The sequence below is a fragment of the Hevea brasiliensis genome, chromosome 9, assembly GCF_030052815.1.
Source record: "Hevea brasiliensis isolate MT/VB/25A 57/8 chromosome 9, ASM3005281v1, whole genome shotgun sequence".
In the NCBI taxonomy this organism is placed as follows: Eukaryota; Viridiplantae; Streptophyta; class Magnoliopsida; order Malpighiales; family Euphorbiaceae; genus Hevea; species Hevea brasiliensis.
Genome location: NC_079501.1, coordinates 13,038,654 through 13,056,164, shown reverse-complemented (window position 1 = coordinate 13,056,164; position 17,511 = coordinate 13,038,654). Strand labels below are relative to the sequence as shown.

The following is a 17,511-nucleotide window of genomic DNA, read 5'->3' as shown; positions in this document are numbered from 1 at the left end:
AGATGGATGGAGCTTCTGGAAAACTATGATTGCACCATCTAGTACCACCATGGGAAGGCCAATGTAGTAGCAGATGCTTTAAGCAGAAAATCTTCTGGCAGTTTGGCTCACATTTCAGCAGAGAAGAGACCGTTGATTCAGAAAGTACATGAGTTGATGGATCAAGGTTTAATCCTAGATCTTTCAGATGAGGGGGTCTTGTTGGCTCATTTTTCAGTGAGGCCAGACTTGCGAGATAGAGTTAGAGTTTCCCAACACAGAGACCAACAATTAATGAAGATCATAGAAAGAGTACAGCAGGGTGAAGGTGGTGAGTTTGGATTTGCCAATGATGGCGCCTTGTGCAAGGTTCTAGGATATGTGTGCCCAATGTGGACAACCTCAGGAATGAAATCATGCGAGAGGCACACTATACACTGTACAGTGTCCACCCAGGTTCCACCAAGATGTACCATGATGTGAGAGATAGCTATTGGTGGAATGGCATGAAGAGAGGCATAGCAGACTTTGTGTCCAAGTGCTTGACTTGTCAGAAGGTGAAGTTTGAACACAAGAGATCGGGGAAGTTGCAAGAGCTCCTATCCCGAATGGAAGTGGGAAATGATTTCTATGGATTTTGTGGTAGGTTGCCTCGTACCACGCGAGGATATGATTCGATATGGGTAATTGTAGACCGCCTAACCAAATCAGCTCACTTCTTGCCTGTGAAGACTACATATTCTGTGGCACAGTACGCCCGGCTCTACATTCGAGAAATAGTCAGATTGCATGGAGTTTCGGCTTCCATAATATCTGATAGAGGGCCCCAGTTCACTCCTCGGTTTTGGAGAAAGTTGCAGGAGGCACTTGGCACATAGTTGAACTTCAGTACGGCCTTCCACCCTCAGACAGACGGACAGTCCGAAAGGATAATCCAGACACTGGAAGATATGCTTCGCATGAGTGTCTTGGATTTTGGAGGTCAATGGGATGAGCAGCTAGCTTTGGTGGAGTTTGCCTACAACAACAGTTACCATTCCAGCATAGGGATGGTACCCTATGAGGCACTATATGGAAGAAAGTGTAGGTCTCCTCTGTGTTGGACAGAAATGGGAGAAGCGAAGGTGCATGATGTAGACCTAGTGCAGTACACTTCAGAGATAGTTCCTTTAATCAGGGAACGATTGAAAACAGCTTTCAGTAGGCAGAAGAGTTATGCAGACCCCAGACGGAGGGATATGGAGTTTGCAGTAGGCGACTATGTATTCCTGAAGGTTTCTCCGATGAAGGGAGTCATGAGATTTGGAAAGAAGGGCAAGTTGGCACCTCCGTATATTGGACCTTTTGAGGTTACTGATAGAGTTGGAGCAGTTGCCTACCGGTTGGAGCTACCACCCAACCTTTCTCACGTTCATCCCGTGTTTCACATCTCCATGCTCAGGAAATACATTCCATATCCTTCTCATGTACTACAATCAGATGTAATAGAGCTAAAAGAGAACTTGACATTTGAGGAGCAACCTGTAGCCATAGTGGACTACCAAGTGAGACTAAGATCAAAACAGATCCCTATGGTTAAGGTTTTGTAGAGGAGCCATCGGTGGAAGAGTGCACTGGAGTCGAACGGGACATGCGTAGCAAGTACCCTATCTGCTCAATGTGTAATCATGTACTTTATTACGCTTGTGTAAAATTCGAGGACGAATTTTCTGTTAGGGGAAGAATGTAACACCCGATTTTTATATATTATTATTGGGCTTCGTGTAGGTATCCTCAATTCGCGGAAATTCGGTTGTCCGGATTCGTGAATTTCCTATGGAAAAGTCTCTGAATTGGATCGAGATTTTGGCTACCCCACCATTGTTAGTCATCCCGAGCAAGTTCCCGAAGTAGGAATCGGAAAAGGTAAACCCGAACCTTGCTGTATCTTAATTTTCAATTCCTTAAATAGGATTTAAAATCCATAAAATATTCGTGTTATCTTATAAAAATACGATTCTTTTTGCAATACCTTAGTAATATTTCTAAGGACCATGAGGCAAAGTTTTATAATTTTTAGAGCTTATTTGATCAGTTTTTTCAAAAATGATCAATTATAATGACTAAATTTAAATTTTACATATTTTTATTGATGATTGATTTGATTGGAACAGTAGGGGCTGTGTGATGTGATTGAGTTGTGGATATATGGATTGTGGATATAGAAGTGTGTTTTGAGCCCTTTTACAGGTTGGGTAGGTCCTAGGTATAGGGGAGACTCTGCCGGATTTTCGGCATGACTTAGGACGTATTAGGTCTTTTCTTGATTTGTATTGAGTCATTTGTATTAAATGATTGTAATAAAATTGTCAGGTGAGCCGGATGACCTTCTTCCTCCGCCCACCGCCTCGGTGACCACCAAGTCTGTTAGTAAAATATTTATTTTAATTGTAATTTCGATATTATTATATGTTCAACATGCCCATGCATCACTTATATGCATATATTTATGTAGTTAAACTCTAGGCACTATTTATGATGCATTGATAAATGTTAAAGTGCCGTGATGTTGTTGTGGTAATTTGGAGCAGTGTGCGTGCGTTGGCGTGCGTGTGATGTGGTGTGGACTATGGATAGGACGGGTAGTCACGGCTTGAGTTCTTCGCTGGGACCCGATCCTTCGAGGGGTAGTCACGGCTTGAGTTCTTAACTGTCACCCTCCATTTGCTTTATTAAGCGAAAGTCCCTCATGAGTTCTTCACGCACCAAAGTTGGATTTAAGAGAGTCAGATAGGGATCAGCTCCCATATGTTATGATTGATGCTACAGGGTGCGTGAGTGCTCCAAATTACCTTTTTGATGCTATGATATGAATTTATTGCTGATGTTGCATTTCATTCCACAGGTTGCATGAGTTTTAGATAGTTATAGAGATTATGGTTAAAATTGATATTTTACTCTCTGAGTCGAACGTTCACTCCTGTTCAAAAATTTTTACAGGCCACAGGAGGATATTTTGTTCTGGGTTAACCTGCTTTTCTACCTCGCAGGTTGTTTATCAATATTTGTGTAATTTTAATTACTCCTAGAATTTCCGCATGTGTTAGTAGTAATTATTTGAATTTGGTCTGTAATATTATTATCATGTTGGACCTGTAAACTAAATATGCTATGCATGTTTGATGGATTGGATGAGGGAGCTGAGCTCCCATTTATTTTATGTTGATGAGTATGTGGAGGGTGAGCTGAGCTCCCCAAATGACTATATATTGTGTTTACAGGTCGGGTGAGTCGAAAACTCCCCGTTGGTAAGTCCATTTTATGGCCGGACTCTGTCCATTTGTTTTCTTGAAATTGGGCCCAAATGGGCCTTAGAGTTGGGTAAATGAATAGTTAAGGCTTACTACGGGCCTCGGGGGCTTTAGGCTGGCCCAGGTCCTAGTGCCGGTCCGGCCCATAGGTTGGGTCGTGACATATTCAATCAAGCGGAGAAAAATAATATATATATATTTTTTATAATCTAAGATAGATATCTGAAGATGTGTGAAATACAGGAATTTTAAATTAAAATCTCAGTATATTAAATATTCATGGATTTAAGGAGTGAAACATTTTTTTTTTTAAAAGAAGAAATCTATTCTCTCTTGTATAGTAGAAAATTCCTCAAGATTTCAATAAAAAAAATTATATATCAAGATGATGTATCTAAAGTTGGTTTAAATACAAGTTTTTGACTTTGTATAAAATTAATATTGCAATCAAACTGCCATTATCCTCCCAATAATTATATATATATATAAAAAAAAAACCCTTAGGCTACTGAGTTCAAAGTCCAAAATATTAAGGCAATATATATATATATATATTATTTTTTTAAAACAATATAAAGATGATATTTACAATCAATTCCACTCAATAAGGTTTCATTCTTTGGAAAATATCATTTGCATTAATATTTTTTTATTTATTTGTTAAATATGAGAGTGATAAAGATGATAACCAAAGCAAAATGGCAAAATAAATATGAGTAGAATTGATTTGAATTGTCTATACCAAATTTGGTCATCTGTCTACCTAATTTTGAAATATTTAGTGCAGCTCATTATTAAAGCCATAAAGCTAAAGCCAATGGAATGACACTGGTTTCTTCTTACTCTTTCCCTCAAACAACATGCATCCGTAAATCAACAAAATTATTCCAAAATTTAAAAGGCGTAGAGAGTAGTGATTGTCTGCGTGCGTCTCGAGGTTGTGCCCCACTTCCAGTTAAAGCCCACCGGAGTATATGGACCGATGATTACGGCTATCTTTTCCTTTCACTGGGTCCCATTTCCCCCTACGTTGGATGCCTCTTCTTCCTCTTCTTCGTTGGTGCCCACCTTTTTAATGCCCGAATCCATCCATCTCATATCCCATAAGATCTTCCTGTAGACCCCGGACCAAAATTCTCCATCCAATCACAGCCGTAGATTACGCTAATTCTAATCCCTCCACGCGCCTTGTTTTTGTTGTTTTACTTTACTTTTTTTTTTTTAATTAATCGTGTACAGGATATGTGCTCTTTTCGGCTCCTATCCACTTTTGTCCCTGTGGTTTCTTAAGTGATGTCATACATGCAATAGTATCTAAGGGCAGTTTTGTCTTACTGCAAAAGTGTCTCTCCAAATGAATATTTCTGTTGATTTTTCTTTTGTCCTGATTTTCTTATTTTATTAAACATATTCCCCCCCTTGGGCATTGCTACATTACAGTGTGACTGGTGGCGCCCACACGCAATCTAGGTAGTTGCGCGAGAATAAACCGCGTTTGGATTGAGTTTGATAAAATATATATATATATATTCTTTAAAATTATCATTTTAAAAATTATTAAAAAATATTTAATTATTTCAAAATTTTTGTAATTACTATACATTAATTTAATTTAAAATTATTTATATTATTAAAAAGTGTGTTTCAACTTATTAGTAAGTTTTAAAAAAAGCAATTTCGTATGTATGTATGTAATGCAAACATTTTCAATCATGAGTTGGAAGCCTAAAAATAAAAAATAACTGGTAATTACTTAACTAAATAAATATTAAAATTAAAATAAATAAATTGTATCATAATAATTAGAATTAAATTAATTAGAATTTTTTAGAAAAAAATTATATAGTACATATGACAGATCATGTGCCAATAAAGAGAATGGCAGACAAAGTAATTGGATGTGGAAGAAGAAAATAGGCAACAACCTCTAAAAGAGTTTTTTTTTTCTTTAAGAAAAAAAAAAAGAGTAACTTTTAGTTGAACACTTGCATTAAGAGCGAGTGGAAAATTCCAATTAAAGGGAGAGATCAGAGATGGTGTACTACTAAAATCATGTAGGGTAGACCCAGTTCTATCCGTATATATATTAAAAACGATAGGTGCGTACTTAATACATGCCAGAAAAGAGAGTGGGAGAAGCCTACAGCGGACAAATTAAAAATAAAAATCCATTTTAGTTTCACCCATGAGAAGGAGTATATGTGGATGGTAATAAGTAGGATTTTTGCATTATTTAATTTAATTTAATTTTTTATAAGATAAGTTTAGATAATATTTAATTGAATTTAAAATTTAATATTTATAAGAGATTTAGGTGAAAATTAAATTTTATATATTGAATATTTGTTATGTATATTTATTTATATAAATATTTAATTAAATATAAAATATATATTTTTATAATAATATTTATAAATTTTTATATATTTTATTTTATATAAAATAAAATTAAAATATTTTATAAAATTATTAAAATTTTAAAATATAAATTATTAATTAAAATTATTTTTTATATAATTTTTAATTGAAACATATAAAATTAAATGAATTTGGGTATTTATTGGATAATAATAATCATATTTAGAATAAATTTAAATAATTAAGAATAAATTTTAAATAAATTTAAAATAGATTCAAATTTTGAAAATATTAACCAAATTTAAAAACGAGTAGATTGATTTTCACAAATATTCTAAGAGCCGTCCCTAAAAAAGAAAAAAAATTAATGTTAATGATAGGTCTGAAGAAATTTCCAATTAATGTCCCTGTAGCTGTGGCTACCCCTTTGCCTTTTCTTTAAGTACTCTGCCCTTCCTCTCCTCAGACCCTCACATCTCCATTAACACACGCATTCTCTCTCTCTCTCCCCTTCTCAGAGCAGAATAGGAGTTGGTATTTAGTGTTGGCAGTAAAGAGAGAGAGAAGAAAAAAATGGCAGTGGGTAGTGTAATTTCCATTGCAACTCTAGTAATGTCGCTAATGTGGGTGGCTGAAGCTAGAATTCCAGGTGTTTACAGTGGTGGTGCTTGGCAAAGTGCTCATGCAACCTTCTATGGTGGTGCTGATGCCTCCGGCACCATGGGTATGTCCCTTTCTTTCCCTCCATGTACCTTCATTGTGCGATTTTTGAGAAAATACTTGTAAATGAGCATCTTTTGACTTCATTTATAATGTTCTCTTCAACATTCTTGGATTTTTACCGTTCTCTAAAAATCTGGAAACCCGAAGCTTAAAATCCTTTTTTTTTCCCCTCAGGTGGGGCTTGTGGGTATGGCAACCTGTACAGCCAAGGCTATGGGGTGAACACAGCAGCGCTGAGCACAGCTCTGTTCAACAATGGTCTTAGTTGCGGTGCTTGCTATGAAATCAAGTGCGCAAATGAGCCACAATGGTGTCACTCAGGCAGCCCTTCCATTTTCATTACTGCTACAAACTTTTGTCCACCAAATTATGCTCTTCCTAATGACAATGGTGGATGGTGCAACCCTCCTCGCCCCCACTTCGACCTCGCCATGCCCATGTTCCTTAAGATCGCCGAGTACCGTTCCGGCATCGTCCCTGTTGCCTACCGCCGGTAAGCCAATTTCTTCTTTCTCATTTTAACATTACTAGCACACTCTCCCATTACTTCAATTAATAGCTAAATGACATAGTCATGCACATTATTTTACATGACAAAATATTTTTATTGTTTTTTAAGCGCTAATACACGTTTTTCAGAGTTAATGAAGAAAATTATTATTTTTTTGGAGCGGGTTATGTGGGTCAGGGTCTGGAGGAGCCGTATGGGTCGGATTTTGTATATTGCTTTTGCTATGCCGCGGGAAAAGTTGCTATCTAGTTACTGCTAAAATGACTGAAATGCCCACTGTATTTGGTGTTGACGAATCCTATGCTGGGGTTGGTTACAGCCGTTTCTCCTATTCCGTCGTTTACTAGAGTTTAGCTATTGGGCCCTTTATAGTCACTTTCGGTTGTTAGTTTTCCCTCTTTTTGCCTCCATAAAGGAACGGATTACCCTCAGAACAGAGATTTGCATTAGTTGAAGTAAAAAGCACTGCCGTTTTTGACAATGCACATGTATATATACATCAGCATGCATTTACTTTGCTGATGATGCAAGAATTGAGAGCGATCCATATATGTAATTTTTTCCCCCTGTAACTACGAAGGGCGAACCGCACTTTTTGACTATAAAATCAAAGCACCGCATTCGTCAAACACCAACGCTGTTCCCCAAATCCTTACTAGCCCCTTAGGATAGAAAGTAGGGTCCACGTTTGGTGTCCCACGCTAAAATCACGCCCCGCGTCTCATGTTAACATATTCTCTGATTTAATTTACCAAATTGTCCTTACGGTTTGTGGTTTGTTTGCGTAGGGTGCCATGCCGAAAGAGAGGCGGTATCAGGTTCACCATCAACGGTTTCCGTTACTTCAATTTGGTTTTGATCTCCAATGTCGCGGGTGCAGGGGATATCGTGAAGGTTAGCGTGAAGGGTTCGAGGACTGGGTGGATGAGCATGAGCCGTAACTGGGGGCAAAACTGGCAGTCAAATGCTGTTCTTGTTGGTCAGTCACTCTCCTTCAGGGTGACGGGCAGTGATAGACGCACTTCCACTTCATGGAACATAGTCCCAGCCCACTGGCAGTTTGGTCAAACGTTCACCGGAAAGAATTTCAGAGTCTGATTTCAATTAATTTAATTTTAACCAAATCCCAAAAAGAAAAATTCCCGTCATAATCTATATCCATTTATTGCCCTTTTTGGTTCAATTGTTTTTTAAAGCAGCAGCAGCTTATTTTGACATGGGTATTTGGGCATCAGGGGAACGGACTAAAAAGAGAGTGAAAACGGGTTATTTTTGAGGTTATGCTTGGTGGGTTTGGTGTGCTAAGTTGTGAAGCTTTTAGGGGTTGAAGCGGCTAAACAAAAATTGTAAGCCCGCAGCCCTTATATTATAATACTAGTCTTATTTGTTTTTACCTAATCTTATATAGTGTATGATGATGGGTATACATTTGAGAAGTGTATTGTACTAATTTATAGTTGAATTTGCAAGATATTTGGTTTGTCTTCTATATTCCACATTTCTCCTTTTTCTTTTTCTTTGAGCTATTTGTTTGCAGAAATAGTGTGAAATGCTTGGAAGTTGTTAATCAAACAATCCTCTCCTTCAATTGCAATGTTCAATTGACAATGTTCAATTTACAAAATGAACAAAAAAGACATGGCACCACGGTATTCTTAGTAACATTGTAATTTACGAGGAAATGAAAGGAAATCCTAATTTAAACCGTGGACCTGTCCCGTCAACGGAATTGAAGATCCTAAACCGGGCTTTAAAAAAAATTCTAACACCGAAAAAAAAAAAAAAAACTTGTTTAAATGGGATCAAAACAAAACCATCTGGTTCAATTTTAATCCAATTTCAGGGGTAAAATGATTTCAATTTGATTTGAGTACGTAAAATTTTATCCGGTTTCAATTTAAAGTTGGACGGAACCATTAGGGAAATTTCCTTCGAATTTCAGAAATTCAAAGATCTCCATGCAGGTGATCTAACGGAGGACAACTTGAAATATTTTCCATCATTTTCTTATAAGAAAGGGAAACTACCAAGAAAAGAATAATCAGGAAACTTGGTTTTTGAAGGGCATGAAGTTTCATTCATCAAAACCCAAAATCTCAGTACTCAAAAACAAAACAAAACAAAACAAAAAATTACAGATAAATGGTTCTTGTATGTTCTTACCCAACTTATGAGAATTAAGAAACTTCCAAGCAATACTGCTGCATGTTTTCCTATCCACTGCTCAGTGCAGTACATGCCTCCCCAATTACCTCTTGGGTCTCCTAAGTTTAATGGGAGCCATGTTATGCGGTGGGTAGCACTAGTTATCGCACTTGCAGAGCAGTGACACAAGAAGAAAAGACATGCAAAGGAGAAACCCAAAAAGAAAGTATTTAGGCCATTTGAGTTAACTTTGAAAAGCTAAAAAAGTATTTTTGAAAAAAAAGTTATTATTTTATTATAGAAAAGTAATTTAACATTTAGATTTAATTTTTAATATCTCTTAATGAATATATTTAAGAAACTAATTTTATATTAAAGTTTTGTTTATTTTTAAAAATAATTTACATATAAATTTTTTTTTAAAAAAAATATTTTTCATTATTAGATTATAATGTTAAATTAATTATATATATATATATATATATATATATATATATATATATATATACATTTTAATAAGATTATTAAAATTTTAAAAATAAAAAATAATTTTCTCTTTAAAAAAATAAAATTATTTTTCTTAAAAATAATTTAATTTTTTCTTTAATAAAAAAATTTCTTTTGATATTTTTTGAAATGTTTTAAATGTTAAAAAATTAAAAAATATATTTTAAAAAAAAAATATTTTACCTAAATAAATCTTAACACGGAAAGGATAATTAGCAATTATTTAAAAAAAAAAAATTAGAAAGAGGTCACTATCACAGAAGAAGAGGCCAATGAAATTGCATCAAACCAACTTGCACATGGTGGGGTTGGATTTGGTTATGTTAATGCTTGTGTATGCATGTGGGTGTTAAAAAAAATGTTGTTGTTTATCTTCTCTGCATCTTTTGTTTCATTTTTCAGACAAAGAACTTAGGATTCCCATTTTTTCACCTGAAAATAAAGAGGAAAATCGAAAGTTGAAAGAGCATTGGATACCTTAAAACAAAATTCACTGCTTTCTGTTTGATTGTGGAAAATTTTAAGTGTCATGTAATGAAAGGGTTAATGATTCCTTGTGATGTGTGCTCATTATGTATCCATATGGTATGACGCTATTAGTCCACAGTTTGCACTTCAATGATTTTCACTTGTTTCTATGGCTTGAAAGTCTCTCATTGGACCATAAATGTCTACCACTTCAAGCTTTTTTTTAGTTGTTGTGTTACACTGATCTATTATAAATTAATAAGTAGGTTTAAATATATATTTTAAGTTAATGGTAAATTTAATTTAGAAAATAATTTTTTTTATTAATATGAATTTCTAATTTTTCTTTTAATTAATAATTACTTTTATGATTTTTGAAATGTAGGTTCTGTTTGCTGTTTAATATTTATTATTTTATTTTTAGTTTAATATAAAAGACAAAAAAAAAACAATTTTATAAAATCACTTTAAAAAAATTAAGCAATAGGTATTTTCCTGATTTCTTTATAGGTATTTTCTTGGTTGGGATTAGGTTTAATTTTTTTTTAATATTTACTTTTAAAATTAAGCAATTTATTAGAATAAAAATACGTAAAAAGAATATTAGTGTTTTAGTTCTTAATAATTTTTTTTTAAATTAAATTAAATTAAAGATGGAATATGCAATATGAAAGATTATGGGCTGCTAAAACATGAAACATAAAAATGGAAGCCAATTGGACCTCGGCTAAATATCCATTGTTTGCCCAAATGTATTCACAAGCCCATTCATCAAATATGCAAACAAACCCCTTTATTTTTCTTTGGTTCAATTTATCACAATTCATTTTTTTTTAATTTCTATATAAATGAATCAGTTCAAATTTTATATGTTAATTTATCCTTTGTTAGAATGGTTGTATATGCGAAGTGGGCTTCATTGTATTACTATTAAAAAAAAAAAGTCTAAAGTGAGCAGAATAAAAATATAAGGAATGAATAAATGATTTTTTTTTTTTTTTTTTTTTACGATAATTGAGAGCTCTATGAGCCTATCAAGCCTAATCATTACTTTTGGTCACACCTAGACCAAATTGGGCCACAGGTAGATCATGTACAATCTGTGTTGTTGGGGCCCAACCTAGAGGGATCTATTGGATTGGGTTGGGCTTTCTCTTTTCATATTCTTTTACCCCAATTTCAGAAAAAAAAAAAAAATTTCCAGTCTAAACTGTACGCACTGTATTAAATTAACTTCCATATGAGTAGAGATTTTAAATTTTGATGTAATATCTTCTTAATACAGTATTTTCAAAAATAAATTCTTCTTAATACAGAATAAATATTGAAAAATCCTTATGGCTTTTGGTTGAAAAATATAGTGAAAACCTCTTAATAAGGAAACTAAAAAAGGAGAAGGAGAGGAAGACTTTCTTAATTTTAAGATGTGATTAATTATATTTAAAATTTGGCTACGATCCGCACAAAAAAACTGAAAGAATCAACTTTGGGGAGGTGCTCTATTATTGCTGCTGAGGCTTGGGCTGATTTAGAGCGTCTGAAGTTAGCTTGAGGCTTGGAAATTCCGCAGCTGCTCGTGGAGTATGATGATAACAGCGTTTTTCAGTTTATTTTGGGAGAGCTGACCCCTCCCTCCTGGTTGTGTCTGCCAGTTGATTAATCAAATTGGTTTAATATTTAAAAAGCTACTGTGTGTTCATGTTTTTCATTCTTTTAGAGAAATTAATTTTTACGACAGACTAGTTGATAAAAAAAAAAAAGCGTTTTTTTACTCGTAATAAATTTATATTAAAAAATAATAAAAATAATTTATTCAAATTATTAATGAATAAATATAATTTATCTCATTATTTAGTGTTAAGTTGAAGAAAAATGTGCATGTCAATAAAAAAAAAGGATACAATACATACAAAAATATAAAAATATATATAATAAATCAATCTATAATTCAAAAGTCATGAATGCAATAGATTCTGTTATTATATATATATTAAGCTAAATTATTTTAAGAGATATTGTTATTTAAAAGATTCCAATCTAACAACTGTTGAGGCAATGGGTGTAGAATAGGCTTTGAGGCGTGATGAATCACTATCTTTAAGGTATTAATTGCCCCCACTATACCTCCAGGATACAACAAATCCTGAAATCTGCAGACAGCAACTCCTGAAGATTTCCCTTAGAACTCTTTATATGAACTGAATTTAGAGAGATTAGAAGAAAAGAAGAAGTAGAAGTAGTATATCTAGATTGAAAAAACTCATTCATATTTATAAAGAATGACATGGCACCTTTACTAGATAGACACATCTGTCTATCTCCAATAGATACAACTGTTTATGTAATAGACATATCTGTTTATTAAAAGATACCTATACAAATAGTTGTGACTATTTGTATAGAATAGACATGTCTGTTTATTAACAGATACCTATACAAACAGTTGTGACTGTTTTGTATAGAATTGATATGTCTGTCTATTAACAGACACATCTACTTGTTAAGTGCCATAATAGAATAATATATATTGAATTATATATATATATATATATATATATATATAATTCTATACATATTTCACTCTTGTCATTCCTTCACTTTCTTATATTTTAACAATATAGAAATTCTCTCTCTATACTATCTAACATACAAGCTATTTATAACAACTACTTTCCCATAATTTGATCTTTAATATACGTATACATACATACACACTCTTGATAAACGCAACTACTCTTGTTGTTTGATTCTGTAATTTTCTATTAATTCAATTATGTATATTATTTCTTATTTTAAATAAATAAATAAATAAATATTGATTAGAAAATGCTTGGAGAATATGTATTTTCCTGACTAGAAAGACCTGTTTTTTTTAAAAAATAATTTAATCTCCATAGCTAGTAATTAAGAACAAAATAAATACATTAAATTTAATTTTTAGTTTATGAAACAATATTTGAATTATAATTAGTTAAGGATAAAAAAAGACATGGTTGCGTGTCAAACATTAGTTGGGAATGGCACATAACAATTTTGAATAATTTTATATTTTATTATTTGGAAACAGTAATCTATGTTTCTAGAAAACAAAAAGGTTGATTTAATTCTGTAGAAAAATAAAAACTTTGAAATCAAATCTTCTTAGGTCTTAATGAAAATGGGAAATCCCCTTAAGAATTCAAACATTCCAGCTGCTCCAGGAAGTGAATTTGAATCCAAACTATGCAAAGGGACTTTTCAAATACTAGTCATGATGTCCTTCTATTTAAAAATATATAATAACAATTAACAGAGCCATTAATTAATTTCATTGTATATGTATTTACCCAAACCCCATGGAATGTGGTTGGCTGTGCAACTGTAACCCACGCATGGTTTACATTGTAAATGGCCCTTGGATCTTCAGCAAAGAAACCACAAACACGAGAGGAAAAGGAATTTGTCTTTTGCAATAAACCAAAAGGAGCTCAATGAAGACATTGTTGGGAATATAACACGACATTTATGCAAATTTTTGGCAGCCAATGGAACATGGAAAAGCAGCATAGGCATTAATTGGGTAGAGAGCAGGCTTCTGTACAAATAAAAGTCTTCAATTTTGAGATAAAAATTAAAATTTGTATTAAAATCAAATAAGTCAGGATTTTTTTTCGTTTTTTGTGTAATATATACAATAAGCGTTGTTATTAGTGTGGTTGCGTTTAAAATCATGTCATTCTTAATATAAACATGTTGATAATCTTAATTTCTTTTTTATTTTAAAAAAAATTATCTTTTTTTTAGAAAAAATATTTTTCTTTCTAAAGTAATTTTTTTAAAGCGGTTTAATTATTGCATTAATTAGGGTAATAACGTTTTTAACACCAAAAACTGAATAAAAAAAATATTTTATAAAATAAAATGGAGCCCTAATAGCCTAATAATTTATGAGTAATATTTAAAAAATCGTGAACTTTGAGTTTTAATAATTTTATCTTATTTTTTTTATTCAAAAATACTCTAAATTTTGAATTTTTTTTAATAAATATATCCTGAATTTTAAATTTTACTACAATTAAATTATATTATTTGTTGCCTTTTTCAAAATTAACAACGGTGTTAGTCAATACTTCTAATCTTAAATCGATACCGAATAAATTTAATTTACAATTTAAAAATAGATAATTCATTTACAACAAAACTAATATCACTTCCACTATTTTATCATCTCAATGGTCACCACCTCTATGATGCTCACCTCTGCTTAATCTAATTTTATCCTTATAAAGACTCAAGTTCACTTTCTATTAACATATCATTTCAACAATTCAATCAGACTCACTTTAGTAACCCAAAACAGGATCAATTAATTCATTAATTATAATTTATTTTATTATAAATTATATTTAATTAGTTTTAATTTGGAGATTAATAGTGCTAATTTGACACTTCTGTTAGCATTCTTTGAAATAACTAACGGCGAGGGTTTAATTATAGTAAATTTAAAAGTTTATAGTATATTTATTAAAAAATTAGTTTATAGTACAATTGTTAAAAAATATAAAATTTGAGATTTTTTTTATATATTTTTATCATTAAAATTAAAAGTGGAATAGATGACATGATAAAATTATAAAAAATTTTAAAATTCAAAATATCTTTATTAGAAAACAGTAATTTAAGGTAGAATTATAAAAACCTCAACCTTCGAGATTTTTTTAACATTATCCCAATAATTTAAGAACAAAATTAACAATTTAATTTTAAATTAATTGAGATTTGCTATATAAATTTCATTCACCATTCAATTATATTTGAAATGGGTTCTACATTATTATTAAAAATTTAATAATTGTTTCCTCAATTTCTTTTTTATTTTATATATTATTATAACAGAAAAGTATTGATAATAATTTGAAGAGTACTAGTTACAATTACAGCGATAAAATTAATACATATAAATCATATGATAATACACGCAATTCACATTAACAAGTGATTTAAATGCGTGAGTTATTAATACATTTCTCTTTGACAACATTTTAATTGTATATATATATATATATATATTCTTTTATCTCTCTAACATGGGAAGATTGTACCAAAGGAAAATAAGTGATTATTTTTCTTTTTAATTTTCCTCCTTCTCAAATAAAAATAAGTCACTATCTTATTATCATTATTTTTTTTCTCTTATTTTTCAGGAATGGTATGGGGTGAAATAATTGAATGAATAAAAAGCATGTACGGAAAATACAAATTTCAACAATTTTAATTTAATCATAGATAGCAATGCCATGATCACGATGGATACAAATTTTCGATAGAATTGAAAATTGTTGTTTGACTTTTTACCCAAGGGCATATCAGTAATAATAAGGTCCCAGAGCATTAGAACAATGTGCTGTCAACTTCTAGAGCGTACAGTACAGACAATGAAAGTAGAAACACATTGGCTACCAACGTACTTTTCGTTGCAGCCTACCCTATAGCACCAACATACAAAAAAAATTCCCAAAATAAAAAATAATTTTTTTATTTTTTAAGAATATAATCTCATATAAATAAATCCACTGCACACTCATTTATTTTGATTCCCACTTCACACCAACCCCAGTTTTCCACCAATCAATGTTCCCACACACTACTAATCAAAAGAATCATACCCGTCCATCACATCTATACACACACTCTCACACACTAAAGAAAGTACACACTACTTATTTAACCAACATTTTTTTAAAACGACCCATGCTTGACCACAGTTTCTGTTTAGAAGTTGGGAAATCGTGTGCAACGTCTAGAGAGGAATACCGTGCACCCGTCCTTCGGACTGATCGTTGGATTGTACATAATTTCATCGCAGCCGTCGATTCTACGGCGCTTGAAATCAAGTAATGTACAGAACATGGCGATGAATAGCACCAGATGATTCAAGGCGTACCTTTGGCCCACACACTGGTGAGCCCCGGCCCCAAATGCTAGAAAGTTCCTCTTGAAAAGTTGATCTTCTTGCCGCTCCTTCGAGAACCGGTCCGGATCGAACCGGTCTGCTTCAGTGAAACCTTGGAATGAACTCTCGTACACCGATGGGAACACTATGGTCCCCTTCGGAATTGTGTAGGACTCCGTCAATGGGAAGTCCCTCGCGGCGATGTGGGGCACCAAGGTAGCCGGCGCTCTGTACCTAATAACCTCACGCGCCACTGCCTGTGTATACTTCATTTCCCTGACCTGCTCAGCAGTGATCAGATTGTCGGACTCTGGCGACCAGATGCTCGAAACTTCTTCTCGAACTCTAGATAAGACCTCGGGATGGGAGTCGAGCAGAGCCACTGCCCATAAAAGCGAAGACGTGGAAGCATCCTGAGCAGCAAAGAGGAAATCGAACAGATAGCCACCGATTTCGGCGTCGCTGGTATGAGGCGGTATAGGTTCTCCGGCATATTTTGCTGCGGAGATTTCCCTGAGCGTTTCTTGCATCCAGAAATCCACCAAGCAAGTGGGCTCCTCGTTGTTGGCCATTCTGGTTTTGCTCTGTGTAGTACATCCGGCTAGCGTCTGGGCAAGGCGGTCAACTGCGAGCCTGGCGTTTCTAAAGGCGAAACCTGGGAGGTCAATAGGCAGCTTCATGGTGCCAACATTGAATAAATTATAGTCAAACTTGAACCTCTCTCGAGCTTCAGGGCTCAAGTAGGGGCCAACCATTACAGTCTGGGAAGTCTCAAGGTTCATGTCGCGAGCCAACAGACGCAGTGAAATGGGTTCGTTGGTATTTTCCTTAGCCATCGTTTCCCATTTCTTCAAATGCTTGAGAATGATGATCTGCTGGAGCTCGGAGTAGGTTGAGAGAGCCCTGGGAGTAAAATTGGGAGCAATCCGACGGCGGAGATCCTTGTGATCCTCGCCGAACATATAGATCAAATTATGCTCTCCAAAAAGCTTCTTACCAAAAGGGTGACCAACAAGCATGAAAGCATCGGGTCTGACATTTGCGAAAATAAGATGGGAGAGCTCAGTGTCGCGAATGAAGACGATGAACCTCCCGATTATATAGTTAACAGAGAAACCAAACCCAGAAGAGAGAGCAGACTGAGCGTCCCAGAAATTGGTGGGGTCTCTAACCAAGGAGATTGCGTTGCCAAGAAATGGAAGAACAAGAGCCGGACCAGGAGCTTGGCGTTTCTTTATCAAATAAGAGATCTGCTCAACAAAAAGAAGGAAAATAACAAATGATACTATGTAGGGTAGCACTGTGGAGAGAGAGGGAACTGGAATGAAGGATAAAAAGGAAAGCATAGCGATTTGTGGTTGTAGGTGGTGCTTTTCTGGAAAGAAAAAGAAATGGATATGCAGAGCTGTTACAGAGATGATGCGGTGTCTTTTTATGGGAAAAATGGGGGGATGGCGGTAGTTAAAAACGGTTCAAAATTCAAACCTTTAGGCCTTTGACCCAATGATATGGGTTGAAAGTTGAAACTGGAAGGACGGAGGCTTGGCCAGGAGCAGACAGTGATTATTGTTTTATTTTGCGTCTACTGTTCAGAGGCA

General features: G+C 33.7%; 2 protein-coding genes across 2 annotated transcripts; one reads left to right on the top strand and one right to left on the bottom strand.

The window, feature by feature from the left end:
- Positions 1 to 6,061: 6,061 nt before the first annotated feature.
- On the top strand, positions 6,062 to 8,350 carry LOC110640609 (expansin-A4). Its single transcript, XM_021791978.2, has 3 exons — positions 6,062 to 6,351; positions 6,525 to 6,843; positions 7,650 to 8,350. The coding sequence occupies exons 1-3, from the start codon at positions 6,201 to 6,203 to the stop codon at positions 7,957 to 7,959; spliced, it is 780 nt and encodes a 259-aa protein (XP_021647670.2). The 5' UTR covers positions 6,062 to 6,200; the 3' UTR covers positions 7,960 to 8,350.
- Positions 8,351 to 15,480: 7,130 nt separating this feature from the next.
- Positions 15,481 to 17,511, bottom strand: LOC110640583 (cytochrome P450 710A1). Its single transcript, XM_021791930.2, has one exon. It carries the CDS (start codon positions 17,257 to 17,259, stop codon positions 15,733 to 15,735), a length of 1,527 nt encoding a protein of 508 aa, XP_021647622.2. The 5' UTR covers positions 17,260 to 17,511; the 3' UTR covers positions 15,481 to 15,732.